This window comes from Andrena cerasifolii, chromosome 6 (genome assembly GCF_050908995.1).
Source record: "Andrena cerasifolii isolate SP2316 chromosome 6, iyAndCera1_principal, whole genome shotgun sequence".
In the NCBI taxonomy this organism is placed as follows: Eukaryota; Metazoa; Arthropoda; class Insecta; order Hymenoptera; family Andrenidae; genus Andrena; species Andrena cerasifolii.
In genome coordinates, this window is record NC_135123.1 from 16,867,717 (window position 1) to 16,893,646 (window position 25,930).

At 42.7% G+C, this 25,930-nt stretch overlaps 4 protein-coding genes across 10 annotated transcripts in view; 2 read left to right on the forward strand and 2 right to left on the reverse strand.

Annotated features, from left to right (window-relative positions):
- LOC143369547 (uncharacterized) overlaps positions 1 to 18,338 on the forward strand; it is a 97,215-nt gene extending 78,877 nt beyond the window's left edge. For 4 of the 5 annotated variants that reach the window (XM_076813630.1, XM_076813627.1, XM_076813625.1 and 1 more), the window contains one exon: positions 11,640 to 18,338. In XM_076813630.1, the coding sequence (XP_076669745.1) occupies positions 11,751 to 12,833 (1,083 nt within the window). In that variant the 5' untranslated portion in view covers positions 11,640 to 11,750 and the 3' untranslated portion in view covers positions 12,834 to 18,338. Of the gene's footprint in view, positions 1 to 1,967; positions 2,058 to 11,639 lie in introns of those variants that run through there. The other variant, XM_076813628.1, reaches the window with a different exon arrangement.
- A 64-nt stretch (positions 18,339 to 18,402) lies between these two features.
- Mrm2 (Mitochondrial rRNA methyltransferase 2) lies at positions 18,403 to 19,547 on the reverse strand. Its single transcript, XM_076813637.1, has one exon. The coding sequence runs from the start codon at positions 19,283 to 19,285 to the stop codon at positions 18,548 to 18,550; it is 738 nt and encodes a 245-aa protein (XP_076669752.1). The 5' UTR covers positions 19,286 to 19,547; the 3' UTR covers positions 18,403 to 18,547.
- A 29-nt stretch (positions 19,548 to 19,576) lies between these two features.
- LOC143369549 (WD repeat domain phosphoinositide-interacting protein 3) lies at positions 19,577 to 22,734 on the forward strand. Of its 3 annotated transcripts, none has more exons than XM_076813635.1 (7): positions 19,577 to 19,797; positions 20,533 to 20,706; positions 20,788 to 21,045; positions 21,124 to 21,325; positions 21,389 to 21,612; positions 21,683 to 21,807; positions 21,933 to 22,734. In XM_076813635.1, the coding sequence occupies exons 1-6, from the start codon at positions 19,731 to 19,733 to the stop codon at positions 21,787 to 21,789; spliced, it is 1,032 nt and encodes a 343-aa protein (XP_076669750.1). In that variant the 5' UTR covers positions 19,577 to 19,730; the 3' UTR covers positions 21,790 to 21,807; positions 21,933 to 22,734. The 3 variants fall into 3 exon arrangements, with proteins under 3 accessions (XP_076669750.1, XP_076669749.1, XP_076669748.1); XM_076813634.1 differs by having other exon boundaries at positions 21,683 to 21,804; XM_076813633.1 differs by having other exon boundaries at positions 21,683 to 22,734.
- LOC143369555 (uncharacterized) lies at positions 22,524 to 25,466 on the reverse strand. The gene is made up of 6 exons (XM_076813644.1): positions 25,260 to 25,466; positions 24,736 to 24,858; positions 24,463 to 24,637; positions 24,040 to 24,125; positions 23,829 to 23,964; positions 22,524 to 23,736 (listed from the first exon to the last, which is right to left on the reverse strand). Exons 2-6 carry the CDS (start codon positions 24,814 to 24,816, stop codon positions 23,546 to 23,548), a joined length of 669 nt encoding a protein of 222 aa, XP_076669759.1. The 5' UTR covers positions 24,817 to 24,858; positions 25,260 to 25,466; the 3' UTR covers positions 22,524 to 23,545.
- Positions 25,467 to 25,930: the final 464 nt, after the last annotated feature.

A 25,930-nucleotide genomic window follows, 5' to 3' on the forward strand; every position in this document is an offset into this window, starting at 1 on the left:
TAAATATATATATATATTTAAATTATTTAAAAATTCTCTAAAATGCCATTTATAAAAACGAGATTTCCAGTGCCGTTTGCAACCCCACAACATCACGGAACCACCGCATTACTTTACAGTAGGACTTACATTTTTAGTATTCATTACTTCCATACATTAAAAATGTATTAAAAATGTATTAAAAATATATTAAAAGTATATATACTTTCGTGGCTCACTAGTGCATAGCAACGAAATTTCTCAATATAGATAAAAAACACCGATATGCCGAATAAAGTCCAGAATTCAAGTAATTCATATTCATAAATCAGAAATAGACCTACCAATTTCAAACATCACTCCGCCCATCCCTGTACAAAATAAATTGCCTCACATTACCATTTGTCAATCCGAGCTAATTTCTACCCAAGCAGAAATCTAGGCTGCTCTGTATAGAGTTGAAAATGGCTTCGCAACGACATTCCTAATATTCCTTTCGTAGGCCTCTCGAAGCTGTGTTATACACACACGAAACACTTCACTCGATAAACTGAAATCAGTGCAGCGAAATACCTCACCCTGTATATGAACCGCCTCGTGCACTATCCCCGGCCTCCTTAGATCAGAGAACGTTCGACATATTCATTGGGATTGTTTCGAAACCGTTCGCATTATCCTAAGGAATTCCATGTTAATCGAAGAGATTTAATGTCGCTCGTAATTCGATTAGCGTACGACTCGCGGTGATCTTGAGCAGAGAATGGTATTTAGTGCGATTCCAGGGTTGCGTAATCTTATAACGTTGCCGGCGATCGAGCGACTCCTTCGATTCGTGGAAACATCCTCGATGGACGGTCACCCTCTAAATGTACCTTTTCCTATACGCGACTGGACGCGACTTCAAGAATTTCAAAGTCGTTTTTCTCGAAGATGAAACGCGATATCAAAAAATTGTATTCCTTCTTCTCGACGTATTTACTCGTCCTAAGTGAAAAAGAAACAGTAACTATTTTCGCTATCGCGCTTCATTTTCGAGAAAATCGACTTTGAAGTCCTTCACGTCTTTCCTTAGTTTCATTGTAAATAAAACACAGTTTAAACTGACCCACAAAAGAAACATTAAAAACGTCCCTCATCGTGCGCGCAACAAGCAGGCAATTTTAAATTCCACGCAGAGCGTTCCGTACCTCGTGTTAACTAGAATGTTGCCTCGGATCGCCGAAACGGTTTCGTGGAATCGAATAGAAAACAGGCTGAGCAAATAGATAAAATTCTGCTTCGTTATCGAGCAATTTGCCGCGACAGCTCGGTGAAATAGTAATTTATAACCGACGGCATGTTTCATAAATCTGTCATCGAATGAAATAGGAGAAGCGAGGATTAGTGGAATCGAGACTCGTTAAGGGATCAGGGAATTGTGTAATTTCAACGACCATTTGGGTGCCCCGAAGATCCTTGGCCATACCAGGCCCGATCAAAACTTTCCATCCGCGACTGGAAATTTCGTGGGGTTCTGCGAATTCTCCGAGGCATGCTCGGCGCGGCGCATTGTTATTCGACGATGATTAACGCATCTGGGTTCCAGAGCACGCGAGTGTTTCCATTCCACGGTCAGACGCAAACCAAATACACTCTATTTCCCGCGAGTCGAATCACGAAGAGGCTTCAAGCGGATAGGCTTCGCCGTTCCTCCATACCTTCGGGCAGAAGCATCGTCCGAAGGTGGCGTCGGGGGTGGTCATTGAATTGCAGCTTCCGAATGAGACGTCGCTTGAATAAAATTAACACGCTCCTCAATGATACGAATTTCCCGAGGTGATCCCTGCTATGCTAGTTAATCGGTGATGGTTTTTCATTCTTAACTGGTGAGATCGGAGGGTAGGGGGGGGGGAGAAAATGACCCACCCCATTACCATTCCCTCAGTGCGTCGTATCTGATTGGCTATAACAGTCGTCTACCTGAAACTTTGTGTGCTCTATCCTCAGTCTGTCTTTGAACTTCGAGTGCAGTGGAAGTGGATGAAGTTTGTGGTGGCTTTGCAGTTCGAGGACTCGCGGGGGATTAATTTAACGTCCATGTGAGTACTTTTGAATATTGAGATTGTTAGGGCACGATTTGTTGCTCCGTTCACGTGGATTCAGGAGATTCGTTAATTAAGGAAGGTTTTTTTAGAAATTGTTGTGTTCGAAAATTTGTTTGAAAAGAATGGCAGAAGTGTTTCTTCTTTTGCTACCACTTTTCTAGCGGATATAGTAAATAGAATATTGCTATATTTACTTAACTTCATTCATAAGTTATAGTAGCTGTCTGCAGCAAGTAGCAGTGAAATCCCTAATGCGCATGCCCCAGCAGAAGAGCGGTAATTAAATTCACGATTTGACAGACTATCTAATATATAAGGAGGCATGGCTAATAGACATTTGACAAGCAAAACCCTCCTTATTTCTCGATTCATCCCGCAAGTCTCGCGTATTAAATCTCATGATAAAATCGAGATTTTTAAATTTTCATTACAGGCTCGGATAAAAACCTCGAAAAAGCTACCGTCGCTATTTTCTTCGCTATTCTGACAAATTGCAGTTTTTTTTTCAAAACGACAAAATACGTCACCTAGTAAACTAATCCTTCCAGCTTCTAAAAAAGCCTCGAGTCGTTTGGACCAATTTTGAGAAAGTTGTTCCGTCTTAAACGGTGTCCGAACATTTTTGTACGTAATGGAAGTCCTTGAATAAGACGAGCTCTAAAAATTATATAATAAATAATAAATAAGAAACCGTGAAATTGATACCAGGTTTATCCAGGCCCCACTTTCTATAATTGTGAATTCAAGTGGGCAGAATACAATGGAAGTTCATTGGAAGATCGCATTAGCGAGGGTAAGTGGGTATACGACGATAGGCGTTATCGAAACGCATTACATTGACAACCGTGCGATTCAGGGAATCGCGCTTTGAAGTGTCACCGTTATCGGGGCACGGGAGAAAGCTTCCGATACCGAGACGTTGCACGAGCATGCCAGGGATGATGGGGGGTTAATCCATTGACGAATACGGATAGCAGGCAGCGCAGTGTTGCTTCAGAAAGAAACTGCTGCTGGCTATCAGTGAAAGAACATTTAGATACCGGCTAGAAAGCATGCGCGACTTGTATTGCTCGTTCAAGGAGCGATAGAAATTTCTGTTCTTCGGTTACGCAACGCGACTCTTTTATCTCGAGAGTCTGATACAGCGCTATGCGAACTGCAGTCGCAGGCTGGGTGTTGGGTAATATAATGCTCGAAGTGAAGGAACGAAAATTGTTGTTATTAATTCTGTCGGGTGTTATCAACATCTCGTATTTATTATTGTGTAAGTAGTAGACTGTGCGTCTGCTGTTTCTTTAATTCAGCTGCAGGCTCTGAAACTGAAATAGCGGATGGCGAACGTAATTCAAGTAAACTGGAAACCGTCGGTGATTTTTGAATAAAAAGTTGAATAAAGCTTGTTAGTATAAGCGTAGATTTTTATTAATATCTGCGAAGAACTGGTTATTCAAGAAGCTGGATATATTCGACTGCATTTACAAAAAATAAATATTTAAAATTAGACTTCGTTCTAAAGTCCATAATCTATATTGAGCGTGCATCGATCTAAAATTAATTTTAAATCGACCGAAAGTCAGTGTTACTTTTCTTTTCAACTGACATTTTATTGAAAAATTAAGTTTGAAACTGCAGTAAGTTACCACGAGATATGAGTAGCATTAATTCGTTTCCAACGTCGAAAATATTTTAAATACTTCTGAAACTTATCATCATAAACTCTCATAATTTCAGACTCGATCAAATAAAAATTCATTACCCTTCCTCCATGGGTATTCAAAATTACTATTACTATACTTCGGTAATAATTTCTCCCGCAATTTCAACCACCATTTTCACTCTGAAGAACGCTTAACGAAAGGAGAGATGAATTCTTTATAAACAACGACCGTTTAAGTCCCATGACAACAAGCCAGCTTGACAGGGACCTGTGTCCATTAGTTTCGCGAATATTAAATAAATCACCGGCAAATTCGAGTGGACGTTCGCCATAGAGAAGGAAAGAAGCTTCGCGACACCTCCTCGGATTGGCGAGTCTGACGTTTCGCTTGAAAAAGGGATGAAAATTGCTGCTTGGCTTTTCCTCTTGCAGCGACCCTGCCGTCTCGTTCTGTGTTACTAGGTGGGATTCTCCTTTATTTATAATAACTCGCAACCGTAACGCTCGCAGGGGTTCCAGCTGACTGGCCAAGCAGTTGCTATGTTGACCCTTATCCCTCCCGATCGTGGACTGCGTTTTTCCCCTCGCGTTGGGCAATAACAAAGATACGATCTTTCTACAGCGATCATAAACGTGGCTTGTTTACACGCACGTTTACATGCTGGATGATTTTGAGTTTGAGGGAATGTTCGTTCTTCTAGGGGTTCTCGATTAATAGTGCTCTAGGTAGATATTGGAGTAGACATCGATTAAGCAGGAATTAGAATTCTGGGATATCCATGAAAGATGTATGAAGCAATTATCGGGTCGTCTGAAAAGTCTGCGCATGTTTCCAGGGGCGGATTTGTGTGTAGGGTGAGTATATCGCAGTCTAGGGCGGCAACTTTTGGACGAGATAAATTGGAAAAGGTTTAAACGCAGAGACTTGGGGCAACTTTAAAAACAATTCACTTCTTCTTCATGTAGGAAGTTAGCAGTAACTCGTATGCGAGTTGTCATATGGAATTCATTTTACAAATGCTATTTTAAATTATTATACAGTGTGTTTTTATTTAAATGACGAATAAACAGCTTTGTTTAAATAATGAGTAAATACCTTTTCACAAATTGTAAAATTAGCTAGCAGTTACCTGCTGCTAAAAAAGTGTTTCGAACAGACAAGACATTTTCCGTTCTCTTTCGTCAAAATTTATTTGCAAACTCTTCAAGCTAACTTAACGCCCACTTTGTGCTTTTACTAAACTTTTACGCTTTACTTGCAACACCATCAAAGTGTAAGAAAAAACAAACTCAGTGAACTCGTTCGAAGTCGCCTTAAAATACACCCCAAGGTCCAGAACGTGCATCCTCAAACTCCCCAACGCGCATGCAATCGACCGATAGCGTAAATAGTTTCCCTTCTTCAAACAATACAGAATATCCCCGTCTTTACCGAAACTGTCGCATTTTTTGTGTTAATTTCCAAAGAAGAGGAGCTCGAAACTTCGCTTGAACTCCATTTTCCTTCCAACCTTTTAGCAGAACTACCCCCCAATGCGTTTTATATGTAATTAAACACGTGTCCTACCCCAACTATGCCTACGCAAAATTTGAATCGGTGATTTCTAAATCGTTATTAAAAATCCAGACTACTAATCCGTGATTTCGAGCGATGCTGAGTGCGCGAGTAGTTTGTATTTTTTAAATGTTTTTCCCTCTCACGATGACGTCCCCCAGGAGCAAACGTTCCCCAGGACACGCGTGGGTCACGTGGCTTTCCTGCAAATATACGAAACGCGTACGTACACATCGCCGTCACAATCGTCTGGAACAATATCATCGGCTCGATTTGTTTAAGTACGCGGAAATCAAGCGGCGATCCTGTAATTTACAGCGTTATTTTTCGATTACGCGTGACTCACGCGAGGTCCGGGGCGTCTCGATTTCGGCCGCCGAATTTTCGCTCGTGCCCGGCAACGCGATTATGCACTTCCACTACAGAAACGCAATCACGTTTCCGACCAGAAGGGTAAACGACGTCCCATTGGATCTGCGGTTTGGGAAATCTACTGGGAATTGGACTTTTCGACCGGTTCAGGGGCAGATTTATTAGAATTAGCAGTGGTGGGTTGGAGGCGTCAATGTTTAGTAGCGGAAAAAAATCTGTGGAGGCAACGAATGAATTAATATTGGAGATTGCGGGGATTTTATTTAATTATTGTGAATGCAAGGAGATGTGAGTTTATCAAGGTTATACGTGAGAATAGATTGGTCCTTGGGAGTGCTAGAGATTTTATGAGCTGCTGCGCGAAGTTTGAGAAGAAATAGAGAGGCAATATTCGTAAATTTAACAAGTGTGTAAAAAGGTATTTATAAAATCGAGGTTATTCCTCTGGAAGAATAATAAATCCCAAATAAATTCATTCGTAAAGCGCGTCTTGTTCAGCAAACAGGGTTTTCTCAAATATAGAGTAATTATTTTCGTTTGAAAGAAATATCGCATTCGATGTCAATCGAGTGCACCTGCTTCTTTACTGATTGAAGAATCCACCAGCAGATGTTTCTCTAAATTTTTCACACAACGAGAAGACGGGAAGCACTTACTCTTACATTGCTTAAGTTACATATATAGCTTCTAATTTTCACGCATGACTTCTCCATCTCACAAAAATATTCAAACGGATAATAAGCTTTTTACTTTTTCCAACGTGGACCTTGAAACTATGTACACTGCTCAGCAAATTAAGATCACGTGCACAATTTCTTCCATTGTTTATCAAAAGCCTCGATGTTGCGCATCACGAGGTCAGGACTAAATAGGAGGAATTCCCATCATTATAACGCACTTAGCCTCTTAATAACCCTTAATAGAGATACCGACTGTTCACACGAGTCTTTAGATAGCCACATGCAAGAATGTATGTAGAACATTCTCCCTGGTATCTCTGAACGGAAATTTCGACTCTCGGCGGAGCCAAATCGTCCACCCTTTATTTTACCCGGCTGGCTCGTTACTCCGAGAGTTCACACCACCGCGATAACGATTACGGATGTCTCACGTTCAAAATATTCACCTTTCTTCCCTCAGTTCCTCTTTTCTCCCGCTCTCTCCACTTAAACCTATGCTCCTCCACCCATCGAATTAAATTCACCCGAAGTTTTCGTCGATTTAAAAGTGGAAATCAAAATGCAGGGTAACAGAGCAGCTCTGCATGACGAGGTAGCGGAAGTGAAAGAAATTTGGAGGAAGCGTGGCCAAAGGAATACAATTTCCATTCTTTGGTCTTTTTGTAACAAATATTATTAAGCTTGCATTCGACTCAATTTTGACTACACAGGAATCACTCTACTTTTAATTCTACTTGGTGACTTTAAATTTCTTCCCTGTTTTCGTCGAAAGCAGAGTTCGCCGATGATAAAAGCTGGGGAAGGCGGAATTAGATTCAATTGCTAAAATCGTGTTCTCAAGGCATCGTCGAATCACGACCTCGAAGACCTCGCAATGAAGTCACCACGTTCGTGGATTAACAAGAGAAAATATAGGCTCCTTGCGTAATCTGACCTTTGATTCTTAGTTTGTTGTAACGTCTCGTTTGGATGCAACTTTCATTATTCGAAAAGGTCGTGGTGCACCAGAACGCGCGAGTCGCACGAATTTCGAATTCGATTCAATAGAAAGTATTTACCATTGCCTCTAACTACAGCTTTCTACATATAATCCGTCGACTCGTATCGGATAATTGCACGCCCATAACAATGCGATATTTACTCCAACTGTTTACGTATCTTTTTTTTTTTAACTACTAAGTCAGCAATTATTCTCTTTTTTTGCAAACCGAGGCGTAATCGGTTTCGCGCATTGCGACACATGACATTGTCATACCTTTAAAGATCAAGGATATCCTGTGCATGTTATCGATGCGGGGCAGCCAAAAGGCCATTAAAATTAAATAAAAATCGCAGCGTACGTAGCTGCGTACTTCGTAGCGCCACTCGATGGCATACGTGCAGTTCGATGGCACGATAGTTTGTTAACAAGAAACTGCTGCAACGGAGCTTGATAATTAGAGCTAAGAAGCTTCCCACATGTGCCAGTAATTATGTAAGTGGGCTAAGTATAAAATCAGGAGAAATTCAAATCGCCACTTGCTTCGTGTTAGTTAATACCATGAAACGGAAAAGTTGAAATATCTCGGGACAAAAATATATGAGTCAGGCTGCTTTCATAATCCCCTGCGCAAATACAAGATACTGTAACCAAATACCAAATCAACTGAAAATACTCTCTTCCACACTCTGCTCTAATTAATTAAATCACTTGATAACACGAGTTCGTCAGTCAACATGAAATAATAAAATCAAAAGAAACCTCCAAAGAACAGCATCGGTAACTTTAACAGATACATTTGTAAGAAATTCTCTATCCTCTGATTCTTTCCTCTAACTGCAAAGCATAAGGCCCAGTTTCCACAAACTCCGTAAAGCTACTGCTGCGCTAACTTAATTTAAATTCCATTTGAACTGTTGAATTTGGAAAAACGCTCCATAAAATAAATTGAATCCCAGAAATTGAAAGTACAGGTTCCACTGAGAAATGAAAAAAAAAAGAAAACGGGAAACAAAGGGATTCGTGGCTCGGTCACCCGGCGGAATTTATTTCGCTCACGAAATCACTCGGCGCCATCCCACGTTCCTCTCTGTTGCACAGAGGTGACGATGCCCGACACGTTCGCGGGGCCCCGATCTCGTATTTATACGGCCTATTCACGGCTGCAGACATAATCGTGGCGTGGCTGCATAACGGTAAAAACGCATCGGCGTGCATTCACTTTTCCCCCGGTGGCGCGCACACGCACCTCACCGCGCATACGCGCGGGCCAAGGTAGCCGCGGGCGCGCAATACCTTTTCAAACTGGCGAGTCATCGATCCGCCCGGCCGCGGTGTACAAATAACTCTAATGGAATTACCCTTTCCTATCGGCGTAACGATCCGTAGAATGGAGCCGATCCCGCGTCTGCCACGGCTCGCTCTCGATTTTCCTGCGACCTGGGGGTCAGGAAAATGGAGTGTATAGGTACTGTGCCGCGCCGAGGGCCGCTAAAGTGGTGTGCGACGGTTACCATTGAGGGTACCAGCCACCAAATCTGTCCTTTAGTATGTATGTACTTTCTTCCACACATCCAACGTGCTTATTACCTTTTTCCTTTTTCACATTTGAAATTCCTTTTTTTATATAATGTACAAAAGCGACTGACGATAAGATGGTGATCTTATGCAGCAAGTTATGGCGCAAATGAAATTTATATCAAGCTTTATTCAACACAATGTTATGATATTCTTTAAACTAACAATAGGAACTTTTGTACCTCTTCTTATGAACTTTGAGGGATGGTTTCACCCCCTAAATATGCAAACGGACCAAAATAAAGAATCACGTGTTTGTTGTTTTTCGGTCCTCTAAAGCATGTCCGAAAACCAAAACAATCGGAGGTGAAGACCTACAAATCTCTTCTTGTCAGAGGCGTTAAGGATCTGAGCCCCTGCTGCTTTTACGAAGTCGCTATATTTCGGCGAGGCACTGCACATAGGCTGTATTTGTGTCTTGCAGAGATGCAGGGAATAGCCTGGAACCCATTCAAGCGGTGTATAAAGTGACATTCATTTTGGGGCCCTAAATTACTAATGCCCAAAAAGTGTTACGAGCAAGTCCCTGAGTAATTGACATTAAGGTCCTGTTAAGTTTGATCCTCGCTACTTTTACGATGTAGTGACTGAACAGGTACCATGGAATTGGCGTGTAAAGGGATATTCTCTGAGGTAGAAGCCAATAAATGTGTACTTCGTCACTCGTTATAGGGCTACACTGAGTTGGCCATATTTCAAAGTGCCTTGCGGCCTAAGTAAGGGCGAGTCCCAAAGTTTACAGCTTTGAGGTGTTGGGAACAAGAGGTGTATAAAGCTCTCACAAAACATGCGAAACCTCAAAGCTGTAAACTTTGGGACTCCCGCAGCTTTTACGATCTCTTCTAGGTGCTACACTAATGCCCAAACGCATACCTGGGTGCTACGATTTGAAGGAAGACACTTGATGGTCCTTTCAACTTGCTACTTTTATGGCGCGACTATATCCCCCTATGTCGGTATACTGACTGACCTGGTACCTGTTCGAGTGGTTTGTAAATTGCATTATTCATTTACTGCAGAGTTATAATTGATCATATTCCTATGCGCTGCAAGGCCCTAAAGTGTGGTGCCTTGCAGAAGCACAGTGATGGCGTAAAAGCACCAGGCATAGGTTTCGGTATACAGCAGTATTTAAGAATGTATCGGACGTACAATATTAGAGAAAAGTATATGAAATTTGAAATACTTGAATATCTACGTCTTACGCATACTAAATCTTATTTTTACTCCTAGAAAGGTATTTTTTCACCTTATAAATGCTGTTTCAAGCATTATTTGCTAAACTTTTGCCACTGAAAATGCCTTGAATTCGCAATTTTCTCAAGTTATAATTTATTTATTTAAAACAGTGTAGTGAAAACAATTGAAACTCGGCAGATATTTTCATCTATCCATATACTACATGCACAAAATAAATTGAAAACATTGGTACCTACCATTTCTTCAACATTTGTTCAGCTGTTTTATCTGTCAAGATCGTCTCTTTCCATAAGAGTACGCGTAAGATCAGTGAAAATTAAAATCGTTATAACTCAGCAACAGTTTAATGAATTCGTTTAAAAATTTTGTAGCATATCAGGAAGATAAAAAAGAACAATCTCAGAAATTTTCATCAACTTGGTACCATTTTGAAGATAGGTCCGATACATCCTTAAGTTCACGGGGTACTTATGATTGTGACCAAACAAGGGCAGTCCTGTAATAGTTGAGGAAGAACACTTTTGGGTGGTTTTTATACTCGGAATATCACTTTACACGCCACTTGATTGAGTCCCAGGGTCCCATTCACTGTATCTCTGCAAGATAGAGTACCAGTGTCCAAAAAGTATGACGAATACGTGCCCCGCAGTTGAACACAGCTCCAGTAAAATAAGGGCCATTTTACGCGGCACACTTTTGCGTTTACTCAGTGGCTATTATTTCAATTAGAAGATTGGTTTAGTGTAGCATCTGAAATGTAATCTGCAATCTATTCTATCCCTTTTATTAAGAGTTGGAGAATTTATTATCGTACTTTAAAATCTGACACGTATTATCACATAGTCGAAGCAGTCTCTTGTAGGAAAAATTAATCTGCTCGGTTTCTGGAATGCACAGATGCCATCTAAGCATACGGCGTCTATTAAGGTTGAAAAGTAGGCTAGCTTCGCGGCCGAAGATGATTTAATGCTCAAGTGAAAGCTCTAACAACCGATGCTGAATGCAAACGTTGTGACATGATATACTTCCTTCCTTAATTCAAATTCTTCGAAGACCTTTGCGCGCCGACTTTTCACGTTCTCGATAACGTAATGGAAAGCTTCTAAAAGAAACCTCCTTTGTAATACCCAATCGATTTACGTAGTTCAGGGCTCTGGATAAGCAAACAAAATTTTTATTTCAATGTCCATTCAATGAATATTATTTCTCGTGGTGGAAATAGAAATTAATAAAAACAGCTGTTTACTGAAACAATTAAACAAAAAAATACTGCTACAATTGTTAAAAATATTGTTAAAATTCTCAAAACGAATAATAACTTTCTGAACACTAAGCGAATGATTACAACATTTTGATGGCTCCAAGTACAAGTTACAAGTGTCTTCTACCAAAGGGAAGGAGGTTTAAAGAAAAACGTTCGACGATCAGAATCCTGCTCTCCACTATATTCCAGAACAGAAGTTTCTAATACATTCGTAACATATCTTATTCGTTTAACTGACTCTCCCCATGAATTCGGTGATTACATCCACAATGTTATCGTTCTTGTTTGCAGACGTTTCCGATGCGTCGAGCCTGGAGGGGAAGGTGACGAGCAGGTTTCAGACGAGAATCTTCAGGATACCTCGAACGAATCCCGCAAGAAGTCGCGTCGAATAAAACGAGAATGGTGGCGACCAGCCAGAGACGGAGGCATCCTCGATGGAGGATGCTCTTCACCGTCGTCATTTTGTCCGTTCTGGTTAGGCACTGCGAGCAGGCGTCCACAAGAAGGTTTCTACCTTACTCCAGCTCGTCCTCCTCGTCGCCCACGCTGCCGCGAAGTTCCTCCGAGACGAGGTCGCAGAACCTAGGCTTGTCGAGCGACTTAACCTGGCAGGCCTGGATCCTCTTGGACTCCCAGCCCAGCGCCCATTCTGCCCAGGACTCCGCCAGCTTCCGTCGACGAATCACCCCGAAGAGCGTCTTCATCGCCCCCGCGCTACCAGTGCTGCCGCCGTGCGCGGAGGGCTACCACGCGGACAGTATGGCCAGATGCATGAAGGACGTCAGCATCAATAAGCAGGCGCACCTAGATTTCCTTTTGCAGAAACTGAACAACCGATATGCTAGCAATGCTTCCGAGCCCACCCACAACAGCCAGAAGAAGTCCAGTGGGCCCTTGCAGCTCAACATCCCTCTGCTTTCTCGCTTGGATTCCCAGCCCCCCAAATTCGACTACGAGGAGACCAGGGACTCGATAAGAGAGCCGATAAGACAGTCGATTAGAGACCCGATAGTGGTCCAGCCCCAAGTCGAGGCACACACAGACAGGGATCATCAGGAATCATCGGAGACCACGATACTGGAAACAACGAATAACATCAAGCTGGAAGAGGAGCAGACCACGCCGCTTCCTACCACTTCCGATGACCTGTTCTCTACCACCTTTGACGAAGACACTACGTCGAAAACGGACACGGTGGCCCCCACGACGGAAGACGTCGACGACGCGACCGAGGCCGTCTCCGAGGCGGTCTCCGAAGAGGTGCCCTTAGCGGAGTTGTTCGACGACGCGAACGCTAACTTCTCCGAGGCGATCCCCGTGGCGGAGTTCGTCGACGACGCGAACGGGACCGACTACTCCGAGGTGGTCGAATACAAAATCCCCAGCGACCCGAGGGCGCTTCTGGACGCAAGGTTTAGGACTGTCAACGGTAGCGAGGATATGTTCGCGTGGAGGAACGAATCACAGCAGAGTTGGACGTAATCAATTAAAAGTATAATTAATTATACAATCGATCGCTTTGATTGTGATTACGGTGTGATATCGATTAAAAAGTAATTGCAATTAAATGTAATTACAATTACAATGTAATTTCTGAACCGATTACAAATTGCTTTCTGTAACTGTTAGGTTAGTTACTACTCGGCTTAATTACAATTGTAATTTCCGAATTTAATTTCCCTGCGATTGGAAATGTAATTGTACAGAGAGATTAGGATTGCTGAATTAGTTGTAATCGTCTCGCTGAATTACAATTGTAATTGTAATTATCCTCCACAATTACTATCAACAATCTTGTAATTGTAATTGTTCTGCAAGTACATGTAGCAATTACGATTGTGATCGAGGTCAGTATCAATTAACGATTAGAGGAGGTAATTCGTAATTGGATTAACAGTTATGTTTCAATCGTGATTGGTAATTCGTAATTAGATTATAATTTGCCTAACTTTGAGCCATTAGGCAGTGAGCCGCGATTCTTGATGGAGGACGTTCCTTGTTGTGTCTACGTTTCGTGCACGATCAAATGATTAAGCGCGACCTTGTTGTCGCCCTTCGGTTCTTCTGTTTTCATAACAGAGGTTTTATGTGGCGACATTCCCTCGCGCAACAATACGATACTTTGAGAAGGTACGTTTCGTATTTTCGGTCGCGCGCCAGGAGGTTTTCAATCGTCACGCATAGCAAATAGGATCGCTGAAAATAAAGAGGTTCCGTGGGAAGTCTCCTACGAGACTTCACAGCAGAATCTCGTTATTTTGCCACGGTACACTGGGTGAATCACGCTATTTGATCGAGTTGCATATCTTTTATAATCAACGATACGAAGAGATTGTAGAAGGACAAAGTTGCACGATCAAAGGTGTTCAATGTCGCTATGGAATTAATTAGTCCAAAAACTCAAAGTGCAATATTTAATCATAGGAAAGTAGCAGCTGTGTTCAATCTTTCATAATGCCACTCCCCTTTTTTTTCCTTTTGAGTTAACATCGAATCGAAGAATATGGTTGTCAGAAAACTTTTGTGTTTTTTTTTAATTTCTTTAATGTAACCATTTTGCATAGGTATAACAGTATTTGAAAGTCAATGTTTTGCGGGGTGTTTCAAAATCTTCAGTTCAGTATATAAGATCTTTACGAATAAGACTACCACTACTGAATATTCATTTCCTTTAATGTAGTTATTTAATCAAATAACGTCAACATTTCACGAACAATGAAGAAATAATGTTCAATGTCTGTATCTGAAATTCTTTAAGAAACGCCTACACTGGGCCGCGTAGCCTGGACCCATACTCTGTCAGACCACTAGATTAAAATATGTATCATTAAACGATTCAATCTTCTCCTTTACTATCGTTCTCTCTTGCCGATCGCAAAAGAGGTACAACTTGATCAAGTTGCGTGACACACTGTAACACGCCTTTGGAGGAGTCCTAAGTCTGTCTTCGTTATTCCGCTCGTAAGTACCTACGTACAATGCGATCAATCAGCCCGCCTAGTCGGTTCTTCGCGACGGGGGCATCGTTTGCTAGGCGTGTCGCCAGTCAGCACGAGTTCACGACTCTCGATTTATTTGGCAGAGTTCCACAGTCTCTGAATGTTCCCATCGGGAGCGATCGGCCATGAAAACGCCAAGCAACTACGTTGACGCTCCGCGTGTCCCCGATTTCGACGCGATCATAGGCCACGTCTGGGTCGGGTGGCGAATAACGCGTGGCAAGAATCGATTCTTCGAGAGTACAGACTAAATAGGATTCCTCATCAGAGCCGTCCGTGAGGATATCGAAACCGGCGGTTGCCATTCTCCACAGGGGAGGGTTCCCGTTGGAACGACCTCTGACAGCGGAATACGCTTCTCTCCGTGCTAGAATGTGACTCGTCGTCCAGGGAATATGGGAGTCTCACCCTATAATCCCGATTGTGTGTTTTTGTTCACCTCCTGCAATAGGAACTTTACAGGCAGCTTGGGATAGATGGGGTGCCTACTATCCTGAGGGGTTTGGAAATTCGATGCACCCGAGTCGAATGTTCCGAAGGGACTGGGGCCTTTCGATTTCTTAGGGAACATGGCCTCTTTGATTGCTCGTCGATCGCGCGGATCTCAGTCCTCCTCCGCATACCGATCCCGAAAACTGGGGTCGTACAGCGGGGACTCGGAAGATCCTCCGAGGGGTTGAGTCTCGATTTATCCCCTGTTCTGATCGTATTCTTCTTCCCTGCGAACTAGTCGACATGGTGCCGTGAACATTTTGGGGTAGAAGATCTCTTCTGGCTCTGAATCAGACCCCTTCTCTATCTCCAACAACTCCCTCGAGTCCTCGTCGGTGTCTTCGACGCTGCTCGTGCGATTAGCAAACGCCATCTTCGTGGCGTTCCTCATTCTAGCCGTATTCACGTCCAACAGAATGGCCTCCTGTATAATACCATCACTAATACCTCGCTGGACACTTTACTCCCAGCCTCCTCATCCCTCTCCTTCTCCGTGGAATTAGTGGAACGTGTCGAAACGTCATGGAACGGATGGGAGCTGGACGCTTCGTCTGATGTTCTTCAGGTGTATCCCTAACCCAGCATCCTGGTACTTCACTCAAGTTCCCTCCACCCTCCGTTTCTCAAGATTCCTCTGGCGAATCTGTGGTACCGATGTAATCATCGACCACCTCCTCCTGCGTCTCGTTCACATTGATCCTCTTTACCACAATAAGTGGGAACATCGACACCACTGTGCTCGGAGATACAGATTCCGGAACGCTCGCATTGATAGCTTCTTTACCGGTGACGTTGCTGATCATAATGATCGCGCGAATGCTCGCAGCATGGCAAGTGCCGTTCTCTAACTGTGAGCCCTCTACGACTCGAGCTATCAAGTTGATGATGTAGCTGTTGACGAAGGTAGAATCAACACTGGGGATGTCTCTGTCGAGTTTAATAACTGTGATCATCAGCTCCCGCATAACACCTTTATTGCGCGGTGGTCCCAAACTTTTGGCCGGCAGTGTATACAGTGCTGCCTCCAGAAGTGCTCGCGCCTCCTGTCTCTAAAAGAGCTCATCGGTATCCCCGCTACTTCCTTCGTAACTGCCGCGACGAGTGCGAAGTATTAGGGAGACCTGTCCCGCCTTTCTTCGGTAGACGACGCCGTGGCAGTGACGACGGGAGTTGGGCAAAATTTAATTTAATTACCAGTTACGATTGAAATGTAATTGCTAATTCAATTATGAGTTAGCTTCTGTAATAGTTAATTGTTACCGACTTCGATTACAATTGTAATTGCCACATGTGGTTGCGGGACAATTACAATTACATAGTTGTTAATTGTAATTGTGGAGGACAATTACCATTACATAGCTGTTAATTGTAATTGTGGAGGACAATTATAGTTATTAATTGTAACTATTTCATCATAATCAAATCTGATAGGAGATCGTACTGTTTCCTTTATGGAATTTATAGTTTGTGGTGTATTTTTTAGGCGTGTGTAGGATACGTCTATCAATTAAGGTTTGTAAATATTTTTTTCAAATGGTGAGATCGTTTATAAGCATGAATGTATTGTCAATCGGTAAACCAAACTACAAATTACAAATTTGGGGAAAATTTGAAGAAATCCTGTAACCAATGTGCGAAACAGTAAATAGCTACATACATTTCAATAATCACAATGAACTAACTTTTCTTCAACATTTCTACTTCGCGGTTACAAAAATAAAATGAAATAATTGTCATCACATTACTATTTTTTTTCTGCATTGTTATGTAACACAAGCAGTATCTCACATTTTAAATAGCTCATTGACAATATTACGCCACATTAATAGTATAACGCAGAAAATAAACAACATGAAATTGTAGTTGCTCTGTACAATCACAATTGTAAATGATGGCAGTAGCAATTCACAATTACAGAAAGTAATTTGTATTTGATTTAGCAATTACATCGCAAATGTAAGTACATTTAATTCCAATTACTTTTTAATTGAAATTACACTGTAATTGCAGTTAAAGTAATTGATTACGTAATTAATTATAGTTTTAATTGATTACGCCCAACTCCGAGTGCCGACCGTAATTTAGGGCTTGCCGCTGTCGCGTGCCGTCTCACTCATTTTCAGTCCCTCTCACTTGCCGCGGCAGAAAGTACATAAAAGGCAAGCCGAATAAACTACCAGTCTCCACAAGTGCTCGCGTCTCGGCCCTGAGGCGCGAGCGCTTTTCGAGACGAAACTGTAGTACGGCGCAGTGGTATAGCGAACTCGTAAAACCCTGGAGTCAAGGTTACATGTTTCGGGTGTTGGGATGAATCGCTTGACAGATATATCAGGGAGATAAAGACTTGGGTCTCTCCCAGAGCCGTACCAAGTATCACGAACCTATTCGGTTCTATTAACCACATTATATACATATATGTATAAAGTTTCATTGCATGAATCGCTATTCGAACGCGGACAACAATCTTCAAATAATACAAAAATCGATAAAAATTTGTAATTTTCCCGGTGGTAAATAAGCTATCGTTAATCAGAAACTGTTACGTATACATATCCGTATACCACCACCTACACTGCAATGGTATGTACGGCCCTGATTCTTTGGGCCCCAATCGGTGCCGTCGCTTCAGACGACAATTTACGAGTTCGCTCATTCGCTGTACCGCCGCGTTGTACCATAAATCAGTACATACTTCTTCTATGCATCAATAGCATCTTCATCACTATGGAAAACTAGATCATCAAACATCACGGAAGCCTGGACTGTAAACACATTAATAATCAGCGAATGGAATATTCCAAAATCGTTTTTTGGCACGTAGCGTATCTCTTATTTACGTTCTACGATCAGCCTCGATATTACCGTGCCTCGGGCACGCAAAAAGCACGTATCTTCAGCGTGATTGAGTCCAAGCTTGCACCTACATTGTATAGTGAAAACGCGTATCTATATTAGTATGAATGTTTCCGATGTGCGAGTTGATATCGTCGTTCTAAGTCGTCGCTTCGAGGATAGCCGCTCGGGGTGATCGGAATCGTCGTTACCCCCGGTGTCGTTTAAGCTTGGTGGCCATCGTCGCGAGTCGTGTCCCTCCCCCTTTTTTACAAACGCGAGGACTTCCGGCGGGAGCACGCGATAGGAGTGCATGCAAATACGGGCGAAAGGCCCATAATCGGGGCCTCTCGAAAACGCGGAACACTCGGGATATTTTATTTAACGCGAAATTGTCTACGTGGGGCTGTCACGTACGATCCAACGAAAGAGATTACGAATCCGACCATCGCAGCCAGTACTTTTAATCGCTCTCACGTATGCTTCGATGTGATGTGTAATCTCTCTTTCTCGTGTATTGAATGTTAATTCGTGTACATATTGATTTTTATTAAGGAGAATTGTATATAAAGCGTAATTAAGCGGCGTCTTAATGTGTATTAATTGTAACTGTATTAAATATTATTGTATTATTTATAACTAAATATATCGATGTATATTATGATTGTCGTGTTGCGTAGGAGTCTTGTTAGACCGAGAAGTGAAAGAAGCTATAAAATCGCTCGATGTTGGTCTTACACCAAAATATTCTGCTTTGTTATTATTTACAACCTCCCCAGGCATGGTACATGATTACGTTACAGATCATTCTACTCGTTAAGCACCACCCTCTCTTCTTTCTTAATGTACATAACTAGTTAATGAATCTGCACGTTACATCGTACTAGCGTCTACGCTTCTTACTCCCTTGAATCCTCTGGCCAGGATGAACTTCTCCGTAGATTCCTCCCTTGTCGCCTGCGGTCTAACGCATCTAACGGATTTAAAAAACCTCGCCAAGTCCTGCTCGACCCGTTGGGACTTCCCACCGTCCCACAGTTTGCAGACAAACGTTCCGTCCACTCTGATGACTTGCAAAGCAAACTTCACAGCGGCGTACACCAGCATTACTATATTATCGTGGTCCAAATCCCTGACGCCAGTCGCGCTCGGTGCCATGTCCGATAAAACGACATCTGCCTTCTCGCCGTTCAAGAACTTCAGAAGCTCGTCTTGCGACTTCGCAGTGGTGAAATCCATTTTGCCCAATACGGTCGCACCTGGGATTTGGTAAAGCGGTTGTTTGTCTACGGCGAGCACAGTTCCAACGGCGTCCTCCCTTTTCCCATCCGCGTTCGTCATCTTAACAGCGACCTGGGTCCAGCTACCAGGAGCAGCTCCGCAGTCGATCACGATCTGCCCAGGCTTTAAGAACTTGAACCTCTCGTTCATCTCCAACAGTTTGAACGCGCTTCTGCACCTATAATTTTCCTGCTTCGCCTTCTCCACGTAAGGATCTCGCAACTGTCTATCGAGCCACAACTGAGAGCTGTGCTTCTTTCCTTTCAGATTCGTTGGCGTCTCTCTGCACAGTGCTGCGTAAACGTGTAAACTCCTACGCAAACTTTTCATACTTGATAGCGCATATAACCTACAAAAAGCAATCGGGACGAAAGCAATCTCTGTATTGGAAGCGTGCACGTCAACTGATCGAAGAGTGTCGTGACGATATTCCCTCTGTTACAGGGTTGTCACTGTTGTCAGCATTGCGGTCGCCCGCCGGACAAAAGAATCGATATGAATAAATTGCCGACCAAATAAAATCACGGCACTGAACGCCGCCATATATGCACTCTGATGCACTCTTTTTGTTTGCCGAGTAGTTAAAAGGCCGCGTTCCGGTTCCACTATCAACTGATTAACACGGATAGACACGCATGCGCGGAGTGCCTGCGATGGTGACGGAACTTCGTAGTTACGAGACGTATCTCGTGCTGCTAGCCGGCGAAGATGTGATAGAATTCCACGAGTAAACCGATCGTTCGAGCGAATGTTGCGGCCAATGAAATAATTTACCATGAACCTAACCACGGGGAATCCTCACGGGAATGGCTTACTCTATGCTGGTTTCAATCAGGATCAAGGTATCTGACCGAGTGTGCTACATTTGACAGTCCGGTCACCTACTGTCAAATTTATTTTTTCACTTCTAACCTCTCTGTCTAACGCCTCCCGCAGCAATCCAACGTGATTTTACTTATTCGTATTCCTCCTGCCGTTTCCCCGTAAAATCCTGCACCTTTTCCATCCATCTATCGCGGTAGAAAATAATTGTAATTTCAGGATTCAACGTCCCTTCCTATTTTCTAACCTCATTCCCGCAGAATTTCTGCGAATATTTGCGGGTAAATTTGCGCAACACCTGTTTCGGGGAATTATTTTTAAACGCTTTATGTTGCGTATTATGTATTCGTTGCTTGGATTATTCTAACAGCTGGAAGAGTTTTCGATGATGTTTCACATGATTTCGAGTTATTTGTCGAAATTCTGTTACATTTATATAATATCAGATTAACACATTTGTCCACTGAGCTGTGGGTATTATTCAAGGTATTAGGAGGCTCGGTCGCTGTACCTGAATTCCTCGAATTCAGTTCCATATGTACCATCAGATGTGTTGTTATTTATGATAATTCTGTTTATCCGGTTGCGTTGGTTTATCTTCTTATTTCTCTCTGTATTTACATTAATGCGCGCAGCAAATAAGAAACACGCGTCCCTACGAACACCATATTGCGATCGCAAATGAGAAAGATGAATATATAACAACACGGGCAGATAACAATATCATTATTGTTTGTATAATTTTCTATTTATAGGGTGTTTTGTGTGTGGCATGGAAAATGGCTTCAGAGTGTACAGCTGCGATCCTTTGAAGGAAAAGGCTCGCCACTTCAGCGATAGAGGCCTTGGTTACGTGGAGATGCTATTCAGGTGTAACTATTTAGCGTTAGTCGGCAGTGGAGCGAAGCCTATGTATCCAACCAATAAAGGTTAAACGACAATTTTTATGAGTTCTGGATGCTCTGTGTACATAAAGAGGACCAGTTACTTATCTTACATAATATTTACAGTTATGATATGGGATGACCTTAAGAAATCTCCAGCAATCACTTTAGAATTCAATGCCCCCGTAAAAGGCGTTAAACTGAGAAGAGATAGGATAGTAGTAATTTTAGAAGGCGTTATAAAAGTTTACACGTTCACACAAAATCCTCAGCAACTTCACGTCTTTGAGACTAATCCAAATCCCAGAGGACTGTGCGTGTTATGTCCGAATAGTAGTAACTCGTTACTTGCGTTTCCTGGTAGAAAGAATGGACACGTACAAGGTAGTATTTTAATTACCGCGCTCTTATTTCATTTATCCTGTCGATGATTTGATAAACCGGCTTGTTCTTCTGTTATAGTAATAGATCTGGCTAACACGGAGAAGCAGCCTTTAAATATCGAAGCGCACGAAACACCTTTATCTTGTATAGCTCTAAATTTGCAAGGCACCAGATTGGCTACCGCCTCGGAGAAGGGGACGCTGATAAGAGTATTCGAAACTCAAAGCGGGAATATGATTAATGAACTGAGGAGAGGAGCGAATCACGCAAATATTTATTGGTAAGCGAGGGTAATATACCTTTAAGAATCATGTCCGTATTGATTGAATGTATGTGATTGCAGCATAAACTTTAATCACGACTCTACTTGGCTGTGCGTAGCGAGCGATCGCGGCACTGTACACGTCTTTGCCGTAGAGGATCAGAAATTGAACCGTCAATCTAGTTTAGCGTCTGCCACTTTCCTGCCAAAATACTTTAGTTCTAGCTGGAGCTTTTGCAAATTTCAAGTACCAAGTGGTCCGCAGTGTATGTGCGCCTTTGGGACTGACAACAATAGTATTATAGGTAAGTAGTGCGATATAATACCTTAATTTCTGACACTTTAAATGCAATCGGTTTCCTTCTTGCTTCACAGTAATATGCGCAGATGGTAGTTATTACAAATTTGTGTTCAACAATAAAGGTGAATGCACGAGAGATTTCTATGCACAGTTCCTTGAATTAACAGACGACAAAATGTGATCGGAGGACGAAGAGGTGGTAAACTCCTAATTACAGAGATTTTACACAATTTGCATGTTTTGTGGTTCTCTTTGTCATTTCTTTTTTTGGCATTAGCTGCTAACCAAACGAATGGGAGTACATTTTTCACACAATGGTTTTAGCGTTCGTTGGATATGAGTATGAATAGCTTGTATGGGAAGTGAACTACGGCGTTTGTTGAAATCACACTCTACTCGTACCCTATAGTAGAGGACCAAATGAGAAGTACACTATTGTTTGTTGGTGATACGTGCACTGTGCGTGATTTATAAATGGCAAATCGAGCGGGAAAATAAAGCAGGAGATGCCTACTTATGGAACTGCAAGTTCTTAAATGTTGCAAACGAGGGAGGGAACTTCGTGTTCGAAGTTAAGTTTAACGCGTCGCTGTAAAAAGTATCTTTCTTACGTTTAAATTACAAAGTTTATAGCTCTAACTTATGCGAACATCGTAATGGAGGGTATCGTCGTGAAAACAATCCTTGCGATTTTTTTATGGTATGTATGTGCTTGGCGATCTAATCATGTGTTTTCTGTTTATATTTATTTTATTAAACCATAAATATTTCGTTTACTGTTAGAAGAAAAGAAATATATATCATGCTCTAACACAGTACGAGTGTCGGAATGATGTAAAAATATAAAACTTTCGCTAATTATTGTACGGGCCTTCGATGATTAGCAAAATGAACAATGGGACGTGTATAACGTAATAGAGTTTTATAATCTTTATTTTTATGATTTTCCATACATTTAATATACATATACGTAAGAGATAACTACAGTCACTTGTTAACATTTGAGATATTACCACAAAATATCGAGGTTGTAGTGTCGCAGAGAAGTTGGGATTGAACGTAAAATAAAAATTCTCACGAGACAGAACTCTGTATCTATTTATAATAAAACAACGATGACCTGCAAGCGATGTATTTAACTCTTCTGTGTGCTGTTCTTTTTGTCTCATTTATCATTAATTTTCTCGTTTCTTAGACTTAGACGATCGTGCGATTCCCGACGAACCTTACACAATTCTAGCAATTAAGATTCAGTCTTACACAAGGAGAATACCGTCGCGTATGCGAATGTTGAAATTAAACGAAAGGAAACATCGAATGTAGTGTCGTTGTCGATTTAGATAATCTCACGTCTGTGAAAGAACAAAATCGAAATGTAAAGTATATTACGATATATGCGTCGCCGCAATTCGATATGCACTTTCGTTATTACAGATCTGAAGGATAATTGTATACCTGTGCGTCGCCGTTCAGAGTGTAGTTTCAAAGTGTCGCCGCAGAACAGATTGATTCGTTATGCAACGAGGCGAGAAATAACATGCGTAATATACGAAGCAAGCTTTTTTTTTTGTACTGCAGATAGTTTTTGAGCTTTGTAAGATGAAACGCCTTCGTCTTGTCGCGTGACATGCACAGTGTTTTTTTCCGACATCCAATTACCACCGTTTCTCTCGTCACAGCTTCCGTTTCCTTTTCCCTTCCCGGCGAAGGCAACGCGTACGAGTTTTCGAAACGCCGCTACTATTGCGCGCCGCGGACCTCCACGGCCGATGCTGGCTTTAAAATTTGTTTAAAAAAACACTGTCATTTCGAGGGTGCCCCCCGCACCCCGTCGTGCAACGAGAAGCCTCGCCGTCGAGCGCGAGGATTCGCGTGCATCATTGGCGAACGAATAAATCCGATTTCTCGTGGCTACTTCTACACCGCGGTGGGCATCCTTAAACCTCGAACGGCTTGTTGGCCCGCGACTGGACGATCTTCGACTTTTGCGCAACCGGCACCACCGGCTTTTTCTTCACGCCGTGGAGAATGTGAGTCAGCCCCTTCTTCATCTCGAGGCTCTTGTAAGTGCTGTAGACCACGAACCACACGTAAGAGCTTGTGATCACCAGGAAAAGAACCACCATACCTGGAAAACAAGTGTCGTACCGACGTGGAGATTTAAATACAGCAACGTTGTTGAAAGTAACGTGTAAAAGAGTATTTTCTCTGTTAACGTACGCTCGCAAATGTCAGCCTTGCCGCCGAGGGTGGCGATAAACGGGCAGTCCTGTTCTACCAGGAACAGGGAGATCGTCAGTGCTGATATTATCGTCATCATGACCATCATCCACGGCGCCATGAAGTGGCGATTATTCTAGCGGAAAGGAAGCAATTTTTCTTCTTTTATCGAGTCAATATACAGGCCTGCGCCTACTTAACATTTCATTACCGTCAGCGCTCCGTATAAGAGTAAAATCGTGGAAGTGAAATGTATGACCGTGATGACCAGCCCGCAGTACATCGAGTAAACCGTCTCTGTAACGAAAATTTGCGTCCAAAAACTGACGTTGCATGTAACGAAGAATATATACTGAAAATGTAAGGATTACAATGGCTCGTAATTAAGGAAAATTTTGAAGATTCGAAGTTCGACTTTCGGTAACAAATTTCATACGGTTTCAAGAATTATCGCTCTTCACGATATTGCTGAATTTTATTTTCAAACAAATCTGATTTCAAACGAGATATTTCAACACTTTTTTTAATTCGATATCGCAGTTTGTATTGCGAAAAGTAGCGGGAACTTTAGTAGATACTAGAATGCGTCGGGACAATCGATTTCGCGTTCAGTTGTATGAAATTCTGTAAGCACCAGTTGCATTGTGATGCGCCATGTCCATTTTCTTGGTATTCAGATGATTAGACGATATATCTTCCAGGGCTTCTCTCTCGAGAGCATCCTCCGTGTCTCTCACCACCATCTCTTGGATTCCCATGGCGTGCGCCAGTGCCAGGACGAAGAATATCATACTGAACCCAGAGGTGAACTGCGTTTAACAAAAGAAAGGAGCAAGTTAAGCACATAGGTACCAATGATCCCTCGATCTTTAATTAAATAACGTTTCGCCAGTCGCGTCCTATTTACCAATTGAAACACAGCGATCAACACAGTGCCTTGCTTCAGATTGAAGTAGTGCAAGAAGTTCTTCAGAAGTCCCACCTTCATCTTGCCTCTCCAATAGAAAAGCTTCTTATATATACAATAGCCCTGGAAAGCAGAATAAACAACGACCCTTCAAAACAGGAGCCAGAGCGATTCGTGCGAAGCAATTTCTATCAAAGTCAAGTTCAAGCGGGGACCAGTAGCAACAGGAAAATAGCTCCTCGCGACGGCCCTCCATTTTACCAGGGCATCGAATCCCAAGGATTATCTTAAAGCAGCGTGACGTCGTTACGCGGGTCAGGCTCGCCGTGGTAATTAGAAAGCTCGTAACGAAGGTGAAATTGTAACCGGGGGAGGAGTCGCTGCGAGCGTGTTGTCGCGCAGGGTAACGATAACAACGCGATAGCGCGTAAAGGAAAGCGTTGCTCTTTATCAGGGACGCGGCCAGGCCTCGATATTCCCCCGCGTTTGTAGGGAAAGCGAGAGGTGTGCGTGTGGCTACTCACCTCGCGGGAAAAAGGCGCACCGCGTATCCCTGAAACGTAGTTCACTGTGGGAATCAATAACTTTCACTGTCTTCACGCGGTTCGAAAGGGAAAGAGCTGATTGTCCGAGGTGCCCGCGAGGGAACGAAGGGTGTCGGGGGACGACGAGCCCCCGTTCGTGGATCCAGGGCAGAACTGTGTCCGAGGGATGCTCGTCTCACGTCCGCGGGCCCGGTGGTGCCTTCGACGCGCTAAACGCGAGTTTACCCTCGCTTCGACGGGTAGAAAGGCAACCCCCGACAGTGGATTGCGCGACATGCGCACCAGCTCCAACCCGCTGCCGCATCCTTCAAGGTGCATCCGTTCCCAATTGATCATTGATTCACGCTGACGCAAAAGTATCAATTCCCGCCGGTCTGGATCCGAACGGCGGGGAAAATTCTATCGATAGTTGGATCGGATCGGAATTAGTTGCGTGTCTTCGTTTCGGGGAGGTGTTGGATTTGGTGAACGCAGTTTGCAAGGGTTTTGTAGAAGCTTGAATGCGATTTCTGTTAGAAGTGGATGTATCCAATTATTTGTGAATATTTGTGGGTTTGTGTGACGAATTAACGAGTTTAAATGGGAAAGTTTGCGCAACAGTTTATTAAAAAGTATGGAGAAATGTAGAAGTTGATAGTTGGAGCAGACGT

Excerpts from the sequence above, each read along its gene's own strand:
- Mrm2 (XM_076813637.1), bottom strand. The coding sequence starts at position 19,285 with ATGAAAAGTTTGCGTAGGAGTTTACACGTTTACGCAGCACTGTGCAGA.
- LOC143369555 (XM_076813644.1), bottom strand. The coding sequence starts at position 24,816 with ATGAAGGTGGGACTTCTGAAGAACTTCTTGCACTACTTCAATCTGAAG. Across the intron at positions 24,638-24,735 it reads TGATCGCTGTGTTTCAATTG|TTCACCTCTGGGTTCAGTAT; the intron begins GTAAATAGGACG and ends TGTTAAACGCAG. Across the intron at positions 23,737-23,828 it reads CAAGGCTGACATTTGCGAGC|GTATGGTGGTTCTTTTCCTG; the intron begins GTACGTTAACAG and ends CTTGTTTTCCAG.
- LOC143369549 (XM_076813633.1), top strand. The coding sequence starts at position 19,731 with ATGAACCTAACCACGGGGAATCCTCACGGGAATGGCTTACTCTATGCT. Across the intron at positions 19,798-20,532 it reads TGGTTTCAATCAGGATCAAG|GGTGTTTTGTGTGTGGCATG; the intron begins GTATCTGACCGA and ends TTCTATTTATAG. Across the intron at positions 20,707-20,787 it reads TATGTATCCAACCAATAAAG|TTATGATATGGGATGACCTT; the intron begins GTTAAACGACAA and ends TAATATTTACAG.